The sequence below is a fragment of the Ursus arctos genome, chromosome X, assembly GCF_023065955.2.
Source record: "Ursus arctos isolate Adak ecotype North America chromosome X, UrsArc2.0, whole genome shotgun sequence".
In the NCBI taxonomy this organism is placed as follows: domain Eukaryota; kingdom Metazoa; phylum Chordata; class Mammalia; order Carnivora; family Ursidae; genus Ursus; species Ursus arctos.
Window position 1 is genome coordinate 86690829 of NC_079873.1, and position 23467 is coordinate 86714295.

Sequence of the window (23467 nt, forward strand, 5' to 3'; positions counted from 1 at the left end):
TATTCAGCCCTAAGCACAAGATATTAACGAGTAATGAAATTAAGAGCAGGTAAGTCGCTAAAACCCTGACTGGTTCTTTCAACCCTGTTACCCAGGCCAACTCCCTTGCTCCCCGTTTCAGGACATAAAACATGACAAGGAGGTAGGTTATGATGTCTCCTCAGGAACTGGTCCTCTCCTTGAAGCTAGCTCCTCTTTGTTCATGGTGACATCTGGCTCGGCTTTCACTTTTACCCGCTACCTGAAGATGGGGCCTTGTTTCCCTGTCACTACACCCGAAGTCTGCTGACACTGTCAGGCTTACTAGATTGTGCCCCAGTTCTTTCTCATAAAACCGTAGAGTATGTTTTTTACATCAGGTACACACAGGTAAGAATCCAATGCCAGCGGCATCCCAGTGTCGAAGCAGCTAACAAATCCTTGTTTGGCGCCATTAAAAATCAACAGCCAAACCTGTGTCAACCCCAGACTTTGAGGAGGTTGTGCTTCCCAAACATCGCCAAAATCAGGGTAGAGTTTTTAAAGAAGGTTGTAAATTGTTCATTAGAAGACTGTGAGCAGACAGAAGAAAATAGAAGGGACTTTATGTGTTTGTGTCTACACATTAAAAAGCCATTAATTATTGCCTTCATTTTCCTCTTTGGGAAATGGCGTTGCTGGTGTTTAGGGAGGCAGCTCCCTCCCCTCTAGAAAAGAAACCTCCCCAAACGGTCATCACAAAACCTGAGACACTGAGACACGTGAGACCAACGCTTTTGTGTCTAAGACGGCAGAATCCCCATTTTACCAGATTGGTTTTTTTTTAAGGCTGCTTCTTTCTCAATTCCTGTTTTCTCCTCCTGTTCTGTAGGAGCTGTGCAATCAGTTGTCACTGAAAATGTCTGACAGTCTGGATAACGAAGAGAAACCCCCGGCTCCCCCGCTGAGAATGAACAGTAACAACCGAGATTCTTCGGCACTCAACCACAGCTCCAAACCACTTCCCATGGCCCCTGAAGAGAAGAATAAGAAAGCCAGGCTTCGCTCTATCTTCCCAGGAGGAGGGGATAAAAGTAAAGTATCAGTGGCCGGGCATTGAAAAGGGGCTAGTTTTTTTTCTTTCATTGTCACTTTCTTTCTTGGGTAGTCGTTTCTGCAGCACTGGCTGTGTGGGGCCTGCCTGACCTTTCCGTCTACACCTTCAGAGGTTGCGTTTTGTCAGAGGATAATGTGCGATTGACTTTAACTGCGGGTTTACAGAAAATACACTTAAGCCGTGTTTGCCTTTCACATAAAATTGAATTCATGGTGTTCAACCAAGGGAAGTCATAGCAACGGCACTCTCTTGAATATATGAATAGTGACTTTCTTTCTGATAGCGTAGAGGGGAATTTACAGTAATCCCTTTCTAACTGTAAGTTGTCCTTACTGGAAATTGGAGTATAGGTGGATTTGCTTCTGTGTACCTTTCTGACAACAGTGAAAATACTGAATTGCGTATATGGGAGTCGGTCCGAGTGGTCACGTGATTGTCTCTCTGGCTTTATCACGAGGTGGGAAGACCCTTCTGAGTCCTTTGTTCCCTCTCTCATTTCCCCACCATCAGCCCCATTTGCACTGAGCATCACAACAATATATTAACATGTATCCATGTGTTGTTCATAAAACCATTTGTGATACTGAGGGGCTAGGGAATCTCTGGTAAATAGGGGGCAGGTTGCATTAATTAGCGTGAACTTAAACATGGCTTCTATAAATGTGACTATTGAGGCGGAAGAGAGTGAAACAAGGACCACAGCAAGCTGCCAAAAAGGCAATGAAGGGGAGTGTCTTTAGAAAAGGGACATTCGCCATCCGCTCCTTCAAGGTACAACAGATAACTTTGCAGGTCGCTTACGTGTGTGAATGAGTCCCATGATTTGTACTGTAAGGAAAGACAAAACTCTTATTAGGACCAGGATTGCCTCTTGGTACGTCTCTGTCACCTAAGAGGCGCTTTATCCCCAGTGACCCAGATGGAAAAGATGGAAGTGTTAAACCCCTACATGTGAAGACAAGCAAAAGAACAGCGAAGCGCTTGCGTGGATGGCTAAAAAATGTGTTTTCAGACACCGAAGTGGGTCCCAGATAAAAAACCCTGCCTGCCGGGAGCAGAGGATAGTTTGAGAAATTTCTGGTGTGCCACGCCCGGGAGACCAAGTCTTTGGTGAGCGTGGTGCGGAAGAAAGAACCACGAGACCCTGGAGCTCCTTTGTTGTGTCTGCCACTAGTGTAGGAAGTGATTGAAGCAGGGGATTATGTGCCCGCCGGAATCTTCGCTGCTGTTCAGACTGCCATGCGTTGGAAGCCTTTGAATAATCCCTCTTGCCCTGAAGGGCAAGAGCCAACCGATGCCAACACAAGGTCAGCAAAAACAAAGAGGCCGGCGTTTCTGTTTTGTGTCAATACCTGGGGTGACCTCATGGCGAAACCATTACTGCTTGATGCAAAACTATGCCCACATCTTTCCAGGGGGGAAAAAAGCCAAGCCAAGTTTCTGGTGTATTGGCACACAAACAGAAAAGCCTGGATAACTCCTCTCCTTAAGGAATGGCCTAACCAGTGCTTTCACGTGGAAGTTCAGGACTAAAAAAAAGATCTTGAATTCAAAGTCCTGCCGATGTCTTCTGGGGCCTTCTGGAGCCTCAGCTGCAATTGCTGGCACGCCTCCTTAATGTTAAGGTTGTCTTTATAACGAGTTGCATGTTTCAGATCCTTGAGCCCTTAGATCAGTGTGTGATCCAGCCATTCAAGAAGACTTAGGCCAAACTAACGCATAACTTTGTTGTCAGAATCTCACAAATCCTCCTCTGTCTGCAGATCCTAATGCATGCGGTTCTGACACTATCACTAATGTTGTCTTCTTAATAAAAGAAGCATTAGATAGTTTCACAGAACCTGTCAGGAATGCAAGCTGACAAAAAGTCTGGCTAGCAATGGTGACATACCTTTCCGTGATCTGTTCCGAAGACCGAGAATCTTTGGATCAGGAAGAACCTATAGATGAGGAGGAACATTTGGTACAAGAGCACTCATTGGCTGAAGTTCGACCTGAAGCTGTTGATGCTGCTAGAGGATGACGGTCAGGAAGCTTCCAGTACCCCAGGGGTGATTATCATAAGTGATGACGAAGGTAATTAGGAAGCTATGGGACTGGAGACAAAGATAGTTAGAAGCAACAGGTGCAGAGTCTTTAGAACACGATTAAAACTTCCCCCAAGAAAGTAATGCAAATTGATACATTTACACATCAAATGTTAACCTGTTCAAAGCTTGCGTGGTTTAGAAGAACTCTATAAAGAGGTGCCGTGACGCCTTCAAAATATCACATTGGAGAGAAAGTGTCTTCCGCAGAACTTGAGTTGTCAAGGAGGACTGTTTAATATCATTGCTGGACAGCTGATAAGCTGCCTTCAGACCAAGTGTGAATGATTTCATTGAACTCTCTATAAAGAGGTGCTCAGAGTCTTTTTACATTGCCACATTGGGAAGAAAGCAGCCTCAGAAGAGCTTAAATCAAGTACTGCCATTTAAGTCCTCGCGGTAGACACTTGGTGTGCCACTTTCAAACAACGCTTGAACGGTTCAAGGTGAACTCTGTACAGAAGTGCTAAAGTATCTTCAGGAAAGACTTGAGGAGAACAGCATCTTCAGAAGAGCCAGTCATGAAGTTTTACCACTTAAAACCACTTGCTTTGATAGGGCGAAAAGCATAAGCAAGTTGTTCCGATTTCAGGATTGGATTCCGATAACTTGGGAGAATATGAAGATCCGTGATTTGAGCTAATAGTTCACCCCTGTTCATCACTTCATTGTCACCCCCATTGTCCCACTGCCATAAAGAGCGCGACATCCTCATCACCTCTGGAAATCATCTTAGGATCTACATGGAAACGCTGTAGAACCTATCATTTGTGCAAATTTAAGCCTTGTAAACTCTCATTATTCTCTTTATGTAATGTGCTGCTGTTGTTTTGTTTCACTGTGCAAAAAATTATCCATGAGGGCTTTCAAAAGTTTGCATGTGACCTCACTTCCCTGCCCCCCCCCTTATTTTGGAAACCTCCTAAAATCATATTTTCTTCAGCTGAACTCTTCTACCTTAGGGGTTGCTTGGAAACTTGACCCTCATAGGTAAGGAGGGGTCGCTGTTTCCGTGTTTCTGCCTTTTGGTGACTATAGCACGATCAGTCTTGAATGGGAAGAGCACTGGATTTGGGCTCTGAAGAACCTGGGTTGGAGTTCAGCTCTGCCACTGATTATTATGCCTTTGGGCCGGTCACCGAGTTTCAGCACCTGTTAAATGCAGGGAGTGATACCCAGGCTACCTCACAAGATATCTTCTGGTAACCAAATGCAGTTCTAAGGATTAGCTGTTAAAATTAAAAAGTGCTACATAATGGTCAGGTGGTATTACGTTTGTATCATTCTGGACCTTACAAACAAAACAACCAAACAATCAGATTTTTAGAACTCTTGTTTCTTTCTTTCTTTCTTTCTTTTTTTGAAGTACCTTTGTCTCTAACCAGAACTTATACCTTGATTATAGAAAACTATAAAGAAAATGAAAATTGCCCATAATTTTACTAGCTAAAAATAACCGGCTGGGTTGGTAGTTTTGCTCCTAATCCTCCTCCTTCATTTCATGTAGAACTTGTTTATCAGTATATAAAAAAATGGAAACTAAAGACAAACAGAAAAGATAAAAGTTGTCCACATTCACAAGTGTCAGAAACAATATTAACATTCTAGTGGATTTCTTTCCAGACTTTTTTGCGGTGTTATTATATATGGAGATATATATATTATCCTTATACACGGTTTTTTACATAGTTAAAATCCTAATAATGCAGTTTTATATCTTCATTTTTTACCTAACATATACTTAAAAGTTTTATCATGAATATTTTCCTATATTTTTAACAAGTTTTCATAAATACCATTTTTGGTGTTGTGTACTATTTCACCATATAGTGGCATCATGGTTTATTTGACCAATTATTTTGTTGGATATTTGAGGTCATTTCCAAACTTTTGTTATAAATAACGTCACATTGTCTATCTCTCGAGTTAAATGAAAGCAAAGGGGTTTGCTCGTTTAAGAAGTCTCTTTAATCACTGCATTTCATTGACCAAATGGAGCTTCAAGAGACAAGGTAGAAATAAAATAAGAAAGCAGTGGATGTAATTTCCAGACTGAGGATCTGTCTTTGTTGAAGAATGTTCCAGGAGCTGAATCTTGGCGTTAGAGTGAATTAGGAGAGACCTTTTGCCGTCATTTGATGATCCTTTACTATAGAAAAGTTTTCAGAATGTAGAGCAGGAAAAGGACATCCTGAACAAGTGATTTGATTTGATTTGATGGTCCCCAAGAAGGGTGAGACCGATCAGGTTTCTCGGCTGCTAGAGAGCTCGGAGCCCAGTGTGTGGCCCATGCAGAGCGCTCGTAATGGGACCCTACGGTATGTATGCACTTTGTGTTGGCTTTCTTCCAAGCGCCATTTTATGTTTCTGTCTTTGTTACTGTTTTTTTTTTTTATCGTTTACTTTTCTTACCTACTTTGAATTTATGCCGTCATGCTGTATTTTGTGTATTCTTGTAAGGCGCCTTATATCCATTTGGTAACAAGGAGGGGACTAAATACATGGGTGAATAATATACATATTGATATATATATATATTGATCTCCCAGAGAGATTTGGGAGCTAGTGAGCCAGGGGACGAAGTGAAGTCCCCTCTCCCTGGAGGAGTATGAGGGGATAGGTGGATAGAAATCAACTCAAGATGAACAAGAGGTCATCTGCCATTTACTGACTAGTTCCCAGGTGCCGAACTGTGCCAGGCACTTTACATGTATTGAGTCTTTTAATCCTCACAACTACTCTCTGTTATCCCCTTTTTGCACATGAGGTCATTTAAGTTCAAAGCATTTAAGTAGACAGCCTAGAATCACATAGCAGCCGATGGAAGCCAGGAGTCTCCCTGGTCTCTCTGACTCCCAGGCCCATGCGTATTCTGCTTCATCACACTGCCTTGCAACGGGCCACAGGGAATGCTGGTAAACTGGAGTTTGCTCCTAGCCTCCAGAAGCCAGCGGTGGCTCCCTCTTTACCTTAAGATGGTGGTACGCTTTGAAGCGTATCTGAATTTCAGAAAGGGGGACATTTTTTTTTCATCACTGCTCAGAGGGAAAGAAAACTTTTTCACGTTGGGTTTTTTTTTTTTTTTTAAAGAAATGATGGTGAGAAAATATTCTTGACAATAGAGACGTGCTAACATTTGATTTGGGTGTTCTGTGGGCTCAATTCTCGTTTGGTGTGTGTACTTGACAGGCTTAAAGTCAAGGCTCTGCATGAGGGTGTTCATATATGTGAAAAAGTTCTCCAAGTGCCATATAATTTGTTCTTGTATCATATGATACAACTATATATATATATATATAGTTGTTTTGATTCCCAGAGTCTGCTCTCTTCTCTACACACTACACAGGAAAGCTTTGCTGTGCAACGATTATATAATATATATGGTCGTGTTACTCAACTGTCCTGGTCAATGCACGTTACTAACTTTCATCTAATTAATGCACAATAAAAAATACTTAGTGTGATAACTAGACTGAACAGTATGCAGTCTTTCTTCGGTGATGCTGAAGACCCTTTGAGATCTTGCAGTAGCCCAAGGTTGTTATCATTGCACCAGCAATGATTGGGAGTCAGAATTAATTGAGGGTTCCGTTATCAGACAGCCAGATGTCAGAGACTGCTACATCCTGAATGCTTTTCACATTCTTCTTGGTTCTCCAAATGTAAACCATACAGCTCAGCGGAGTGCTCTTTGGATATCACTGCCCTGCCCTTTGGGAAGCCTCAAGGACGTGGCATCTTGCTTGTCCTCCAAGGTCAGTGCCGTGCCCCAGGGGAAGAGCCTCCTTTACTCCTAAAAGTGCCCTGTGGTTGAAATGGGAAGAAGGTGGGATAGGCATGCCGTCTGTCTGCTAGGGCCTGTGTTTCTACGTTAAAGCCAATAAAGAGGGAAATTGGGCACCAATATGGTGGCCCGCTAAAACGAGCAGACAGTCAAATTCAATACAAGTATGGAATTCCAAATTGGGAGATGTATACATGAAAGGAAAGAAGCAACAGGGAGATGTAAATTGAGAGAGGAAGCAGTGTATGGGGGGGAGGTTAAGGGGTAGCAAGCATACTGGGGATGGATGAGAAGAGGGGAAAGCAGAAGAGAGTTGTTTCAAACATGAAAGCAAAGTGTTGCAAGCAGAAGAAAATGGACACGAGCTAAGGGATATGCAGTTGCTTTCCTCCTTAAAGCAAATGAGGACTTTTTTTTCCCCTCTCTCAAAGTTGTGCCCTATATAATTATCCACGTGATCAGGAGCATCTAGTTTAGGACATTGCCTCATACTCATCTTTTTTTGTTTTCAAACATTTTCCATTGAAATTGTTGCATGTGTGAACCAGGTATAAACGAGAGTGGAACCAGTGTGTGTTGCCTGGCAAGGGATGGGTAAGAGTCCTAATGATTTGCCAGAATGAGCACTGTTGTTGGATGTTTTTGAAGATGATACCCCTGAAGGTGAAGGCTGTGTGTGAGTGGCGGTCACTAGAAGGACTCACATGGGACCATCATTTCCTTTCCCCCATCATCCTCATGGAACACCCAACATACGCATTGGGCTTGGAGCTGCTCTTGCAGAATCAAGTGCCACTTTTGAGTTTTTATCTGCACATTAAAGGCTGCTAATTTATGGAGAGTATATATTGTTTTCCATAGTGCCCCTAAGACCAGGCAGGAGGAAACAGGCTTACTATTTCACCGGAGGGAATGAACTAGGCATAAAGAAATTCCAGATATGCTGATTAAATACTATGAATTACCAAGGGTGAAATTTTCTAGGTTCTTCTTTGGGGGAGGGGGTCTCATGGCTTTAGCAGGTTCTGCCTGAAGCGGGACAATGAACCCTCCACCCTGGGCCTTCCCAACTATATACTTAGGGATTTGCTAACATAATAAAAGATTATAAGAGCAGTGAGTGTGTAAAACAGCCCAGTCTAATCCTCTTTCTCAGTAGTTATATTTTCAAAGACATCATTCATAGGATGGGAAGTGCTGGGTAAAAAAGTGGCAGATTAGTTCTCCAGCAAACAGAGTCACCCCGTTGCTGAGTATATTGCTAATGAGATGTATTTGGGATGGCTGCTGGAGGGATATTACGGTGTTCAAAGTGGCTTCATACCAGTTACCTCCTTCAAATCTCTTACAGCAGAAGCAAGGATTAGCCCCCATTTTATAGAGGAAGGCAAAAGGGTAGGGACTCAGAAGTTAATGACTTCCACAAAGTTGCCCCACTCCGGGTTACAAAGTAAGGCAGACCTGGACTTTGGATCTTCCCCAACTTCTAGGCCAGCGAAGGTTGCACATCCCACTGCTTGTCATAAAATGGGAGGCACCTAACTTGTTTTGAAAATAGGGTTTTAGCCCGCGGCATATGCAAAAATGGTATTTTTATAGAAGCAAGCGACACCCAGGTGAATCTAACCCCCTTTCTCAATGTGCAATGACAACAGTGGCCTTACCTTTGTCTTTACAAGTGACTCCTGAGGGTCTGACTGGCTAGCAAAAAGCAGCAGCCACTGTGTGGGGAAGAAAAAAAAAAAGGAAATTGTTAATTACTTCTCCCTGATTCCAATGTGACTCTGGGGGCTTTTAAATCTTTTTTTTTCTATTACAAAAATAATAACTCATGCTTTTACCGTTAAACTATGAAAGAACCATAGGAAAATAGAACACGACAGTCACCTTTCATACCTTCTCTCAGATTCATTTATAATCCAGTATTTAAAGATTTGGGTGTTTTTCCTCATTTAATAAACACCGATTTCCTTTTCTGCTCGGAATCAGTATATATTTTGCCCAAGATGCTAGGTTAAAGCCAAAAATACATCTGTGACGTAGAACCTCTTTTTAAATCTTTTACCCACCTTGCACTGTCAATTTCTTTAAATACTTAGTGCCAAGAATAAAATCTATTTTTGTGCCTAACTTTCCAGTGTAGTCACCACATCGTACTTTCAAGTATTTCCAATGGGAAAAATAAATTTGAAGACCCCCAAGTGATAGTCTTTCTACACCCTACCCCCCAAATAGAAGAAAACTAGAGAATTATTTTCCCCCCTGTGTAAGGGAAAATGCACATTTCATGAAATGAATAAGAAATTCTCACGGATCCCCTCTCATCTTATGCCCCCAAACAATATCTGTTTACAGAGCAGAAGTGTCAGAGATGAGAACCGTCTTTGCAGAAATCAGTCTTCTTACCCAAGTATTAAGGCTTCAGAAAGTTTCCCTCGGGGGATTACGGCACAGCGGGCTCTCTGACCCAGGCATCAGAGGATGGAGCAGAATGGCATTTGGGTGGGGGGAGAGGAATTTAAAAAGCAACAGCTCCACTACCTAATTTACTTTCCTGGTAGTTAAGTAGGCACTAAGGCATTTTAATTCTTAGAGGCCACAAAGGCAACATTCTGTAAATGATCGTTGTGAGGCATTGACTCGCAGCCTCTTCATGAATGAGAGAAATTAATGAACCACAGGAAACACCTATCACCAAGCTAAAGAGCGACTGAGTCACTAAAGATTATCTATTAGGAAAAATAAAAGTTGTGGCTTGTAGGAGGTGGATAGCCCTTTAAAAACACTGCCTTATCTTCCTAACCTGGCTTTCTCAGCGCAAAGCCGGGAATATTGAGATGAGAAATAGCATTCTGGTATGAGATCTCTAACTTAGCGGTCCCCCTCTGCCCGTCAGAAATGATTTTTACGTCTGCACAAACTGTGTGGCTTCATGAACATGAAACATTTGAATACAGATGACACCTGAGAAGGGAGAAGGGAGGAGGGTTTCTGGTGTCAAGTTGAGGGTTGTGGGGTGAGGGTCCCTCCCGTTAGAGCTCCAACGCCAGTAACTTCAGTACAAGCCTCCTCGGAAAATATTTTATTAGGCCTCTTTTATCTCAAAGGATTTCATGGAATGTTGCAGGACAGAGACACACAAGCAGCCACTGCATAAAGCTAGGCTGGGTGCTGCCTTGAAGCCCAGATTGAGTTTACTAGCTATCTCAGTATAAAAATGAGACAGACCAGAATTGGCTGTGAATAGAGGCCGCCTTCCCTGGAGCACTGTTTATAGTTCACTAGTAGACTTCACTCAGAAAAGATTTGCGTCTGCTTTTTATGTGCCTAGCTCTGTGCTGAGTGTTGTGGGGCACAGTACACAGAAGACAAGGTTCCCTGTCCTCTCCCCTAGATTGTAACTTGCAATCTAGTTGCAGAGATCACACACACACAGTTTATAGGAAATGCCTAGTAGGTGATCTTAGAGGCAACAGATGCAGTAACACATAACACAGAGGTTCTCCCCATTCCGTCCCTGCTGTATATTTTTCTTCTCAGCCTGTGTGAAGTAAGCTACCATCTTGAAGTCCGCCCCCACCGTGCCTTGTGTACCTAGCTAGCAGCACATAGCTCCCTGGCTTGTCTTCCAGAACGTACCTTCTCTATTGTATCATCCACCTGCTCAGAAACCTTTTCTAGCACATTCTTTATTACTGTCTCCAATTTTATCTTCCTTCCTGCTTTCCAAGGCTCTACCCTATCTATTTACCTGTGTGTCTTCCCACTTCCTCATCAATATGCTATATACATTCCTACTTGCAAGCTTTGCTTTTCCTGTTTTTTTTCTACTTAAGGTGCCTTACCCTGCCCTGCCTGCCGATTTTTTAAAAGATTTTATTTATTAATTTGAGAGAGAGAGATATAGTGAGAGAAAGCATGAACAGGGGCGGAGGAGAGGGAGAAGCAGGCTCCCTGCTGAGCAGGGATCCCGATGTGACGCAGGGCTCCATCCCAGGACCCTGAGGTGATGACTCTTGCCTAGCCATTTGAAGACCATCTTGCAAGTCTTACCTCCTCCAGTGAGCCCTCACTGTCCACCGCAGCTTTCTGTCCCCTTTTCATATGTTACATCATTTATACTCTGTTCTTTCAACCTAACACCTAATTGTCTTTGGTCTGGTAGTATCGATCACTGTTTCTGATTAGCTAAGTGTGTTTACCCAGTCAGACTGCAAGTCTTGAATACTACTTCAGTTCCTAGTGAGCCACCTGGCACAGTCTGTCACTACACTGATCCACAAGGCTGTGTACACTTTCAAAGGAGAGGAAAGTGGGAAGGGAGCAAGACAGAATTGTTCCTTTTAGAGCCACGGTTGTGAAATGCTTGCTGCTTTGAACTAGCCAGCCTGTGTGTGTGTGTTTTCCTTTGGAAAAATTATTTCTGCTTTTTACATCATATTTTGCTTTTAGCTTTCTGTATTAATGTGGCTTTAAATGTCACTTTTTTTTCCTATGCCCCATGCCATAATCTTGCATGCTTTCCGTTGCTTTTTTTAAAAAAATGATTATTATTTTGTGCCTTTAGGCTCCTTGTATGTAGGAAAGCATTTTCCTATGTCTGTTCTCTGCCATTCCCTTTCTTCTCCTGCATGCTCTATTCTCAAGGAGCTAGAAAGTGCTCTACGGCGTAATTCTGGATGTGACCATATGACATCATCCAATGAGAAGGCCCAACAAAACTTCCAGGAATTTTAGAGGAAGGTGACAAGTGGAATTCCTACAACAGGGAAGATTCAGGTGACCGTTTTCTAAAACCCTTTCAGAAGGCAAGCATAGCATCATCTAGGGATTCCATGTGGGGGAGAATTGGTTGCTTTGCTCTACCTCGAACCCTGCCCAACTGTGTTGCCAATATATGCTTTTGTCCGCAGAGTGGCACCTGGCAAGAGGTATGCCTGAACGAGTACAGAGTCATCCATGCTGTTGAGGAAAAAGCCCCAGTGCTGCCACCAACATCTTCAACTGTAACAAGTACTTTAAAACATACCCTCCCAATGCACAGCCTTTTTAGGGAACCTGAATCCTAGTTTCCTCACCCATGGACACATAAAGGCACATAGGCATGACCTGTCTCCATATTATTGGGTCTCATTTCACATGATGAAGGTCATTCATCCATTCATTCATTTGTTTGTGTGCTTATTCATCAAATATTTATTGAATCGGGTAATGTGTTAGACAGATGTTGGGATACAGAGGTGGCTAAATCCCAGTTCCTGCCTTTAAGGAATTGATGGCAGCTATTCAAGACTGAGGGGAAGTTAGGGAAACCTTCCTGGAGGAAGTGACCACTGAACTGAGGTGAGTCTTAAAGAAGGAAGAGAGCTAGCCATGTCAGGGATGGGTGGCATTCCAGATAGAAGGAGCAGCATTATGAAGGCAAGTAGGCATGACACATTATTAGTTGGGGTTCTATGAATACAACTACAAGTAGTTCCAAATAGCTAATGCATAGAGTGAGAGTGGGCGAGGGGTGGGAGGAGGAGCTGTGGAAGTAATTGAGGACAGGATCCTGAAGGGCTTATATATGCCATGCTAAGGGCTTTGAATTTGATTTTGAAGGCATTGGGGAAGCACTGACGGAGAGGAGCGCTATCAGATTTGTGTTTCAAAATATCACTCCAGCCATAGAAGAAGAGTGGATCGTGTGTGTGGAGGGGTGGGGGAATGGAAAGAGATCAAGCTGTTGGAGTTATGCAGGTGAGAAATGACAGTGGCCTGGCCTAAGGGCCAGTATCAGGAAGAACAGAAGAGGACAATGCAGAGGGAATATTTATGAGGAAGCATCAACAGAGCTAGGCAACTAAGAGGATGATGAAAAGAGAAGGGTGAGGTAGGGGACACAGGAGGAGTTGTCATTACTCGTTTTACATGGGAGAAGGCAGTAGAAAATTCGTTTACTTTTCAAAATATTGAAATGGAGGTGTTCAGAATGCAACTCCACGGGGTCAGGGAAGAACAGAGAGGTCAGGGCTGGACATCCATACAGGGAACCAGCTACACTATGTAGCTGGGAAGTGAAACCATCCAAGTAGGTGAGGTGGCTGAAGGGAAAGGCGTGTTGGTAAGGAGAGATGAGGACCTAGGACAACTCCTGGGAAGTACTGTTCAGAGAGTCAAGAGAAGACCCAGAAATTCAGGAACAAGATCTCGAAAAGGACTGTGTGAAAGAAGGTGGGAAGGATTTCATTTCGTGAAGTTCAGTGTCAGCAATGTCAGTTTTGACTGAAAGGTCAACAGTTGTAAGGACTGAAAAGTGGGCATTTTCAAGTAGGAGATTCATTCGAGACCTCAGGGACTCGTTGCACTGGTTTGAGGAGTGAGGGTTGAGGAAGTCTGGGTTGCCTTTTCAAGAAGTTTAAGCTCCAGAAGGAAAGGCGGAGCTATAGCAGCAAGAGAAAGCTATGAGGTGGCAGAGGGTTTTCATTTTTAAGGATGGAAGAGATCTCAGCAGGTCTCGAAAGCCAGAGAGGAAGTATCAGTAGGGAGGGAGAGATTGAAACTACATGAAGAAATAGGCAGTAATTGGTGGTGTGAGAGCCCTGGAGAAGTGAGAGGGACTGGTATGTAGAGCACCAGTAGAGAGAGAAACCTCAGGCAGAGGGGGGACACTGTTTCCGGTGAGACATGAGATGTTACTGATGGAGAAAAATGCAATCGGAGTGGGACAGGAAGCCAAGTCAAAGGAGTTCCAAACTGATGGCCTCTATTTTTCTCAGTGAAGAGAAGGAGTTTCATATGCAGAAAGTCAAGGAAGAGAGGGTGAAGCAGAAGTTTGAGGAAAGTGGGGAAAATTCCGGAATATTCAGTAAGAGAAGTGGGAAAGGAAGTTGGCAATGGTCAAGAAGAATATTGTCAAACACCACTGATCACCCAACTAGGGTCTCTGACTTCTATAGTATGAACCAATCTGCATAGCTATGTGATTTTTCTCCCCCTCCAATAGCTCGTCAAACTCAGTCTTGAAGTGGAAGTTTCGTGGTTGGATTCTCTCAGAGTAGATTTTTGTAGGAGAATTGTAAGAGTAGGTCAGAAAGTGACATTGCTTCCAGAGCAATGGCTTAAGAGCAATTTAAATGATGGAACAAAGAATCTAGGCCAGGAGGAAGCTGGGAACTTAGCTAAGAATGGTGGGATCCAGGGACTAGAGGTTTTTTTGAAATCAAAGAACAAGTAAAATAGGATTAAGGGCTGGAGAAAGAGCCAGCAAGATGGGAGGCTGGGATAATGGGATTTAATATTTCAATGAAAGGGTCATTCTAGATAATGAAAAGATCTGGGGTACCTGTGGTCCTCCACTCTGCGCGTCATCTGTGGAGCTTAGAAAATCATTTGTCCAGGTCTCCCCCCACCCCAGAAATCCTGCTGTAGTAGGTTCTGGGTGGACCCTAGACATGGGTCTTTTATAGAACTCTACAGATTATTCTGATAAGCCACCCTGGTTGACAACCACTGAGTTAGTGGTGGCCATGGGAGCAGATTGAACTAGAAGGGAACTGAAATTCATTAGCATTGAGGGAGGTCAAGGAGTTAAAAGGAAAGAGTGTGAAAGAGATGTCCCTTTATATGTTACCTCTCACAGAGTGATGGCAGCATTGAGGGTAGGAAGGAAGACTGGGAGCCCGAGTTGTCAGTGGATAAGGGGACTCGGCCAAGATCATTGAATGGCAGGAACCTCAAAGGAGGGGCTTTTGGAGGCAAGTGCAGAAGTACTGATCCAGATCAACAGCTTGGCGTTCAAAGGGGGAAACCCCGCCCTCCCCCATTCCTCCATGCCTAGGAACTTGGGATGGGGAAGAATGAGCAGCGCCCATCAGGATTGTCTGAGGGAGTGGTACTCTCATTGGAGAGTAGAATTGAAAGTTGTTTTTCTCCACCCCAGTTGCTTCGTGGAAATACCTGAAGAGCTTTCCAAATTAAAGGTGCTGGGGTCTGCCCCAAACTAACTGAATCTGAATGTCTGGACTGAGGTTCGGACACCTCTGTCTTTCTCTCTCTCAGTTTTCCAGATGAGAGTGGTGCCCAGTGAAGTTTGAAACCTGAGTCAAGAAGTGAAGAGAGCATTTAATGAAGAGGTTGACGATGACAGGGTATTGGTAATGGAGTAAACTGTAGGCACTGGGTAAAGCGCAGGACATCGATCAGGATAGAGTGTAGAGGAGGTGACAGATGACTACGGGGGCTTTTCTTTCTTTAACGCGTAGTGGGATGGAGGGAGATGTCGGAATGAGAGACTCTGGGGTGGGTCGCTGGCCCCTGGAGTTGTAACCAGAACTCATGCACACCCAGAGGGTCCCAAGGCCAAACACTTTGCAGTCTGTGGTCTAGTTGGCAACCTGTGGCCTTCGTTCTGTGTTCCAGTAGGGTATGGCTGATACACTCAGAAAGTGGTGCTTATTTGAGCTTCTGCTCTCTGCAAACATCAACCCAGAGCTGGTCAGGCTGAGTCTTAGCAGGCCAAGATTTAGGTTAGACTGAATCTTAATATAAACAACCAATACACAACAAAATTTTCTGGGGGGAGATACAGATATTTCGGTGTTCCAGAAAAGAAAAAAAAAGAAAAGAGAAAAGAAAAGAAAAGGGACAAAAAATTCTCATCTAAGCTCCATTCAATCACTAAACATTTACTAAAGACTAGGGCTCAAAGATGTTGGTTTTTGTGGTGCTACTGAATAATAAATGGTGTAGCTGTTAAGAACTTGGGCTCTGTAGACACAGTTGGGACCTAGGTTCAAATTCTGCCTCTGTCACCTGCTAGCTGTATAACCCTGGCTATGTGGTTGAACCTCACTCTCACTTTCCTTATCTATAGAACCATAATACAATACTAACAAGGTCTACCTGATGAGATTGTGATGGAGATTAAATGAGATGACCCTAGAAGCACTTTTTGCACATGGCGAATGTTCTGTAAATGCTAATCATTAAGTGTGCGGACTAAGCCAGGTGCTAAGGCATGTGAGAATGAATCAGATGCAGTCTCTGCTGTCAAGTACCTCCAATTTCAGCTAGAGAGTCAGGTATGTAAAGAAGAAATAACAATCCAGTGTTGATGTGTGCCGAGTTCTGAGTATGCACTGGACAGTTCTATGGAAGCATGAAGAGAAGGGCGTTTAATTTTGTCTGCAGAGGGAAGACAGGACAAGACTTGCCAAAGAAGAGGAAGCCCAAGAGTGAGTCTTCAAGAATAAGGACTAATGGGAGTTACCCACCCAAAGGGTGGGGTGAGGGATCTTGGTAAGAGAGAAGACTTGCCAGGCCTTGGCCTAGCATGAAAGGCTTGGCAGTAAGAGAAAATCCAGCAGTTTAGGGAGCATGATGTAGATATGGGACAGAGGGGGCTATGGCAAGAATAGACCATGGAGAGGTAAGCTGGGGGCAGATCATGCAGGCCCCTGGGTAGCATGCTAATGAGCATAAACTTCTACCATATGGGGAGTGGGGGGCCATTTAAGGATCTTATTAATGGCAGGAATGTGGTCAGATTTGTGTATTTCCAAGATTACTCTGGCCACAAAGTAATGAAGAGCAGGAAGCAAGATTGGAGGCAATAAGACCAGGTGAGCAATAGTGGTACCTTAGATTAAGGTAATGGTTTGTGGGGATGAAAGAAGAAGGTAGATTCAAGATGAGTTTGGGAGATAGAATAGAACTTGGTGACCAATTAAGGTAGAAATACAGTGGGAGTCAAAGAAGCTCCCAAATTTCTGGCTTGGGCAGTTGGGCCCGTGCTGAATTACCCAAGAACGAGAGTAAGCGTGCGCTGCAGGCCCTGCAAATCAGGGGCCCCCCGAAACCTGGCCACATTTTTAGTTTGTATATGTAGTTTTCAGAAAGACTTCATCACCATAGGAATAGCAGAACTTTTTGGCCTTTCTTACCCTTTTATGCTTTAGTATTGTTTTTATTTGAATTACATATTGGTGGGGGAGGGGTCATAATCTTTTCATTGCTCAGGGCCTTCCAAAGAAAGAGGTGTCTAAAGCCGAAATCCTTCTCTGATCTGGGTGGTTAGTGGTATCATTTCACTGAGAGAACATGGACTTGAAGGAAGAGCAAGTTTGGGCTTCCTGCCTTTGTTACGCTCAGCCCTGAGTGAAGGGAAGTGCGTGATCAGGCTGGTAAGGCACTGGCAATCACGTAGCCTTCTAGAGAGGCTCCATGAAGCCAATTCATACAGCTCAGCCCAAGTGGAGTGGTCATGGCTAAGTCCATATGCTTCAAACATTCAGCCATTACTAATGGAAAGTAAGGAGAGACTGCTGGCAAGAGAGGGCATGAATGCAAGTTGATACAGTCACTGGAGACATAGATTGAGCTTCAAGTTCTCAACCTGGAGTCCAGGGGAGTTTTGAACCTCTGAAATTGTACGCAGAAGTGTGTAGATGTGCACAGTGCAATTTATGGGCAGAAGTTCCGCAGCCGCCTTCAGATTTTCAGAATAGTCTTTGACCCCAAGAGTCACCTAGCACTAGGAGTAGATTAACTATGAAGCGAGTAACACTTCTCTAGTGTTCCTCACTGGCCTGGGGCTCTTCCAAGGCTCTAGGAGGGGCCCTGGCAGTCTTGTAGTGTTTTTCCTTAAAGGGAGCATTCCTCTCAAATTGCAGAAAACGTTTGGTTGCACAATACCCGAATCTGCCCCTGCCAACCGCAGATCAGGGAATTACCCAGCATGGGTTAGTATCGGAGTGGATCCCATCCAAGAGGAACGAGTGTGGAGAAAGGATTGTTAAAGGCCAAGGACTGCATTAGAAAAGGCAGAAGGAGAAGCAATGCCAACCAAATAAAGAATCAGACTACACTGTGAAAGAAGTAAAAAGAGAGGGAGTCAGCTACGTCCAACATGGATGGGAGAACAGGGAAGAGTAAAAACAAGGATACGATTACAGGAGCGGCTAGGATACGTGCCTGGCGGCTCAAGCAAGTGTGAGTGGTACCTATGGGAACACAACACACAGCGGAAGTAGGTACCCACAAAAAAACTCTATACTTCATTGTTCAGTTAGGATAATATTCAGTAAATTAGGCTTGCTGTAAACATGGCATCTATGCTGAAGTCAAGTTGGATGGCACATATGTACTTTTCAAAATGAGTCCTAATGTGTTCCGTGGCCAGGCAGAGGCTTTGAGTGACCCTTGTCCCCCCAGCCCTCCACCCCCGCCTCCAATCTTTCTTTCCTAATCCTGTATCCTAATCTCCTTACTCCTCGAATGTCCATATTTCTGCCCCATCTCTCTGTCTTCTGGCTGGAGATAGGGAGCTGTGAGAGAGAGTAGAAAGAGAAAAGAAGCCATGAGAATGACATTTGAAGGTGAAAGGTTTTGAACTGAAAATTTATCCTGGGTAACCCACAAAACCAGTAATCCATATATGGTTAATTGAATGTCATCTGAAATTCAGGCCAAGGAAACATCTGTTTGAACAAGAATGTTCTAAATTGGCCAACCTGGCAATTCTGAGATTGACTGGTTTCAGTTGGGCAAACCATGCTGACTTTCCCATTATTAGGAGGGCGAGTATTATTATTATTGTCTTTTGAGTGTGAAATGCATCCCGGTCAGAGGTACGTGCCCTGACCCCCTTATGTGTCTATTAGGGAACCTACTCGATGCCATTTTACATTTCCACGGTAACTTCCTTCTGGAATCTATTCCAAGATAGACTGATTTCATTTCAGTCCCCAATTTAATTTCTCCAATGATAATATCTTTAAAGGTTTTTGACATACTAACTGTGGACGTATTTATTCATATTTGTGTCACTGTGAAAAATCTGCTACATTAAGGACAATGATTTTGGAAAGCTAATATGACAAAAAATATATTAGGGACAAGGAAAAATAGCTACAAACTGGAATGACTAAGCCAAGGCATTCATTTGAGGTTACTAAGAACTAAATAAAATTAATTCAGTAAAAAGCAGCCATTTGAATTTTTTTACTAGCCAAGTGCTGGGTAGGAAATGATTAAAAACATTTTTAATGATAAAGAAAGATGTGTGTAACATTAATGGTTTGCAGTAGTATTCTCACTGAAAGGCCAAGAGTCTATTAAGATATGCTTCATAATGTAAACATGTAAATTAAACAAGTTCTGCTTCATATTTCGCTATGGTTAACATGGAAACAATTCACTCACGCTTTTATAGATAACTTCAGCACTTTTCTGTTTTCTTTCTAATAGTAAGCCTTAGCTTGACTTGTTCATAATGAATTGCTTCTTTAGTAAGTCCTATTCGACAGTCAACAAAGCCAGTTAAACACAATACACCTATATCTCTGTTGGTTACATTATTAGACTGGTAAGGGACATAAATCAGTGTGACCGCAAGTTTTGTTTGAACTGTATTTGGGAAATTTGTAAATTATTTGGATGTAACATTTTTTGTCAAACTCTCAGCTACTTCTGCAGATGACTTTATAACTTCTGGAGCTAAATCCTGTTAAGCTTGTGTTGGAATCAGTTGTCTTTCTACTTTGTAATTGTTTTTGATGAACCTAATTGTACAACTTAGGAATGACAAAACTATATTCCCAATAAATACATGTTAACATTTTGCCTTTAGCCAATAAGAAGAAGGAGAAAGAACGCCCAGAGATCTCTCTTCCTTCAGACTTTGAACATACGATTCATGTGGGGTTTGACGCAGTCACCGGGGAGTTCACTGTAAGTAAGCTCCTTACTGTGTTTTGCAAGCCATGAAAAAATTCCTTTGTGAAAATAGGTTTCAAGAAAGCATGCCCATGTCCCAGAATGTCAGGCTTGATGATCTGGATGATTTCAAGGAAGATGGACTATGCCAAGTCAATCCCAGTTGGAACTAGAGAGTGGCGAGAGTATTGGCAAAATTATTTTGTCCGTTGTAAAAATGTCTGATTGCAGTTGGTCTTCAATGTGATTGAAAATGCAAATTTTCCATGGCACAGGAGAGGCAGTCCTGGTAGAGAGACTCTGTTGAGCCTGTTCTTTATTGTTTGAAGTGAATCAGAATCAATTGACTCACCTTGGCCAGTGAAGACAGTCCATCTGGATAATTCAGGCTTTACATTGGAACCTGGATTACCCAGATCAGCTAACCACACAAACCAAAAATCTCTGTACAATTGACCCGGTCTTCGCTATGATTTCAAGACCATGGATTATTTTTAGGCCTATTAACAGGTGTATTTCATAGGCCTTCAAGACAACAAACCCTGTGTTTCAGGAAGAATATTCATGACTCTATCGTGTGTGCTTTAGTGGTTATGTGCTTTGCACATGCAATCCACAATAAATACCAATATGAATTCTCCAGAAAGACCATAGCTATAGAGTCAGCCTTTCTTTGGAAATTTGTAGTGCTCAAATAGCACAAGATCTCAGTCATTTTGTACTTTTTTTTTTTTAAAGATCTGGCATCTTTGTTTTTAGATGGATGAAGGAAAAGATATGGCTAGAAAAATGTCCCCAGGAGGATCAACTACTTTTTTCCGTACTAGTAAGGATCTCAATAAAAATGTACATTCTGAGATGAGTAATTTTGAACACATTCAGAAGAAAAATCTTTTATAATATCATCACCACTGATTCTTGGGTTCTAAAACCAAAGATAATTTTAGATGTTAAATAATTAAATTTTCTGTTGCGTAACTTGACAGTTAGTAAGTAAACTCATATGACTAAGTGAACCAAAAAGGGGTGGGAGACAAATTAACTGGATTTGGAGAAGCAAATCATGTCGCTGAATTGACAGCCAAATTGCCTTTTTTCCCCCCAATTCCAAAAGTACACAATATGAGAATAAAATGAAAATGGAGTAAACATCTTGGCCTTGTAAAGTGACGTGAGCTGGTAATTTCTATGCTCTCAGTAGCAAATGGAAAGGAACATAAAGAAATACATTGATAAAGTTGAGACACTGGTAGGATTTAACCAATATCATCCCTGGAGTCAGAGACATTATTCAAATGGCCTTGACTCCTGGCACCATTACCATTACCGCTGTCACCACCAAAAAAATAATAATAATAAATAAAAAATAATAATGATTTTTGTAATCTGAACAAAGATATTATGACTTTTTGACATTTGAAAGTGTCAAAGCACTTCAACTTTATAAATGTGGTCTAATAACTCTTCCCTGTTTTTATTTTAAGAACGTTATGCTCCCAGTTTTGACCTTTTTTGTTTTCTATGTGCTTTTCTTCTGCTTTAATTTCTCTTGTTTTATTGCTGTCATGCCACGTTTTCTTTTCCTTCCTTTTTGTGCTCTGATGTGAAAGCTCTCTCGTCTGCTATTCTCATGTGACATTCTGGTTCCTTCCCAATTTTTTTAAAAAATTTTTTCGGCTCTTTCCAACTTGCTTGACATCTTATGATACAATCTTTCTTGAGCTCTTCCTTTGTTCTATTGGGGTTCTGAATGGAAATGAAAAAAAGTGAAGCACCGTCATCTTGCTGACTGCATTTTCACTTTGCGGTTGGTTAAAACCCAAAAAACCCACCAGCAAGGGCTGGGAGTGGGCACCCTTCCCAATTGTGAACAACAGTTTGATGCATCTGAATGCAACCAAACCAAAACCTGCCCCCCCCACCTCCCTCATGCCCAATTTAAAATAAAGCAGCTGTTTGGATGCAGGTGGATGCAGGCAGTTGTTAGAAATCCTTTGAATATACAGACAGACACAGGCTAAATTTGGAAATCTAATGCATTTATTGTCCTCTTGGTGGTCTTTTGAAACTATTCGTCCACACATTATATTTAAAGATGCCGAAGTCTGCCCTTTTTAACTCTTTTCACCTATGGTTTACATTTACTAACTTTAAAAACTGCCAAATGATAAGCTTTTAAAATCATTTTGTTGGTAGCATTTAAAATTGGGTCCTATTTGCCGCGGTACCACTAACATACCGTGCACAGAGGGGGAGGGACATATTAACCAAATTTGATTATTGCTGTTGCTTACGTTGAATTTTGAGCAATTTGTTGAACTGTCTTGTTCGGTTGTCTTCCAAGGGCCTGTCGTTGTGAATATTTGGACGCCGATTTGGCGTGCCCCTTGGTGATTGTCCTATGGCTAGTTGGCCCATATAACCTTGTACGCCTGGTTATACGCTCAGACCTTGAGATTCAAATCAGGTTGGGAGGTGAGATTTGGGGTGCTAAGCTATGAAAAGTCCTTACCCTTTATATTGCCATTTTTGTCCCAAATACTTCAGAACTCCCCCTTCCAGACCTCTAGACCTGTGACGGTCGCTTCAAGTCAATCAGAGGGAAAAATGGTATGAGTGATATACATGATCATTTCTTATGATAAGATAAATGCTTGGCCTGTTGTATCATGCTGCCATTCTCCTGGGCTACTCCAGACAATCCCCAGCTTGTTGTACATCTGGTCGTTCTCGTATACGTGGTCAGGCATTGATATGTGCTCCTGCTTCTGATGCTCATACCTCTAGGTCTCCATTAGCTGTCTTAACTTTTCGGATTTGTACCTCAATCTGGAGTAATGAGATGGCTTTCTGATGACGTGCCTTTGTGGCATACGTTCAAATTTAAGTGTCAGGTCTTACTGATCGACTAGTTTATCTCGACTTCTCAAAGAAACAAGAAATTATGTCAGCAGGGTAGTCATGTGGTAAGTATAGTTGTCTGAAGGCTCTTCTGCAACTGGCAGCACGTTTTCCTGCTGTCTAGTGATCACGAGGCATTTATTTATCACAAAAGTTTAGAAGTGCCATCAGAATGTATAATAACTGCAAATATTCTAATAATTACGGTAACAATCATGCCAGTGATGTCTGCTCTAGTGGTTATGTGCAATGCATACCTGGTTTTGTAACACTTAACTCCTTTGGCCATTACAGTATTAACCAAATGCTATTAATTGCACTTAGAATCAGAACTGGGATCATGCATGGGCTCCTGAGTTCAAATATGTGGCTTAAGGCTTTAGCATCAAATTGCGCGATTAATGCATGTCAAAGTGTCGTTTCACTGTGCTTGGAGTAACCCCAAATGCCAGGAATCAAAGACCTGTATCCCAAATCAAACCAGTTGGGTCGAAGCATGTTTCTGTAGCTTTGGAGACAATCTCTTTATTTAGACCAAGCCGTTCCCTGTTATCCGATCTTACTGTGTGAGAAGCCGGGACGTCAGAACTGCAGCATTAAAATGGAAATTTTTCATATATGCTTTGAAATGAAACGGTTTCCCTTGCGCTGGTCTAAAGAAACTCTCAAAGGTGGAGTCTGGCTGTGTGGGAAATCCTTAATCTAGTTTTCCCTAAACCAGTCACGACTTTCTCGCTGCAGCGTGCAGAAGAGTCGCATCAATGAGAATGCAGTTACATTTAGCGTCCCCATGTCGCCATCCTGTCCATTTGAGCCACACAGACACTTCCACTGTGAAACTGGAAATGGTTAACCAGAAGTGGGAACTGAAATTTGTAAGTTCATCACATGGCCATCGGCTACCTGGGATCACCCGGTTGT

General features: G+C 42.6%; 1 protein-coding gene across 5 annotated transcripts in view; it reads left to right on the forward strand.

Annotated features, from left to right (window-relative positions):
• Positions 1 to 23467, forward strand: part of PAK3 (p21 (RAC1) activated kinase 3) — a 118477-nt gene that overhangs the window by 25568 nt on the left and 69442 nt on the right. For all 5 annotated transcript variants that reach the window (XM_044392103.3, XM_057313696.1, XM_044392104.3 and 2 more), the window contains 2 exons: positions 851 to 1052; positions 19560 to 19660. In XM_044392103.3, coding sequence (XP_044248038.1) covers positions 878 to 1052; positions 19560 to 19660 — 276 coding nt within the window. In that variant the 5' untranslated portion in view covers positions 851 to 877. The remainder of the gene's footprint in view (positions 1 to 850; positions 1053 to 19559; positions 19661 to 23467) is intronic.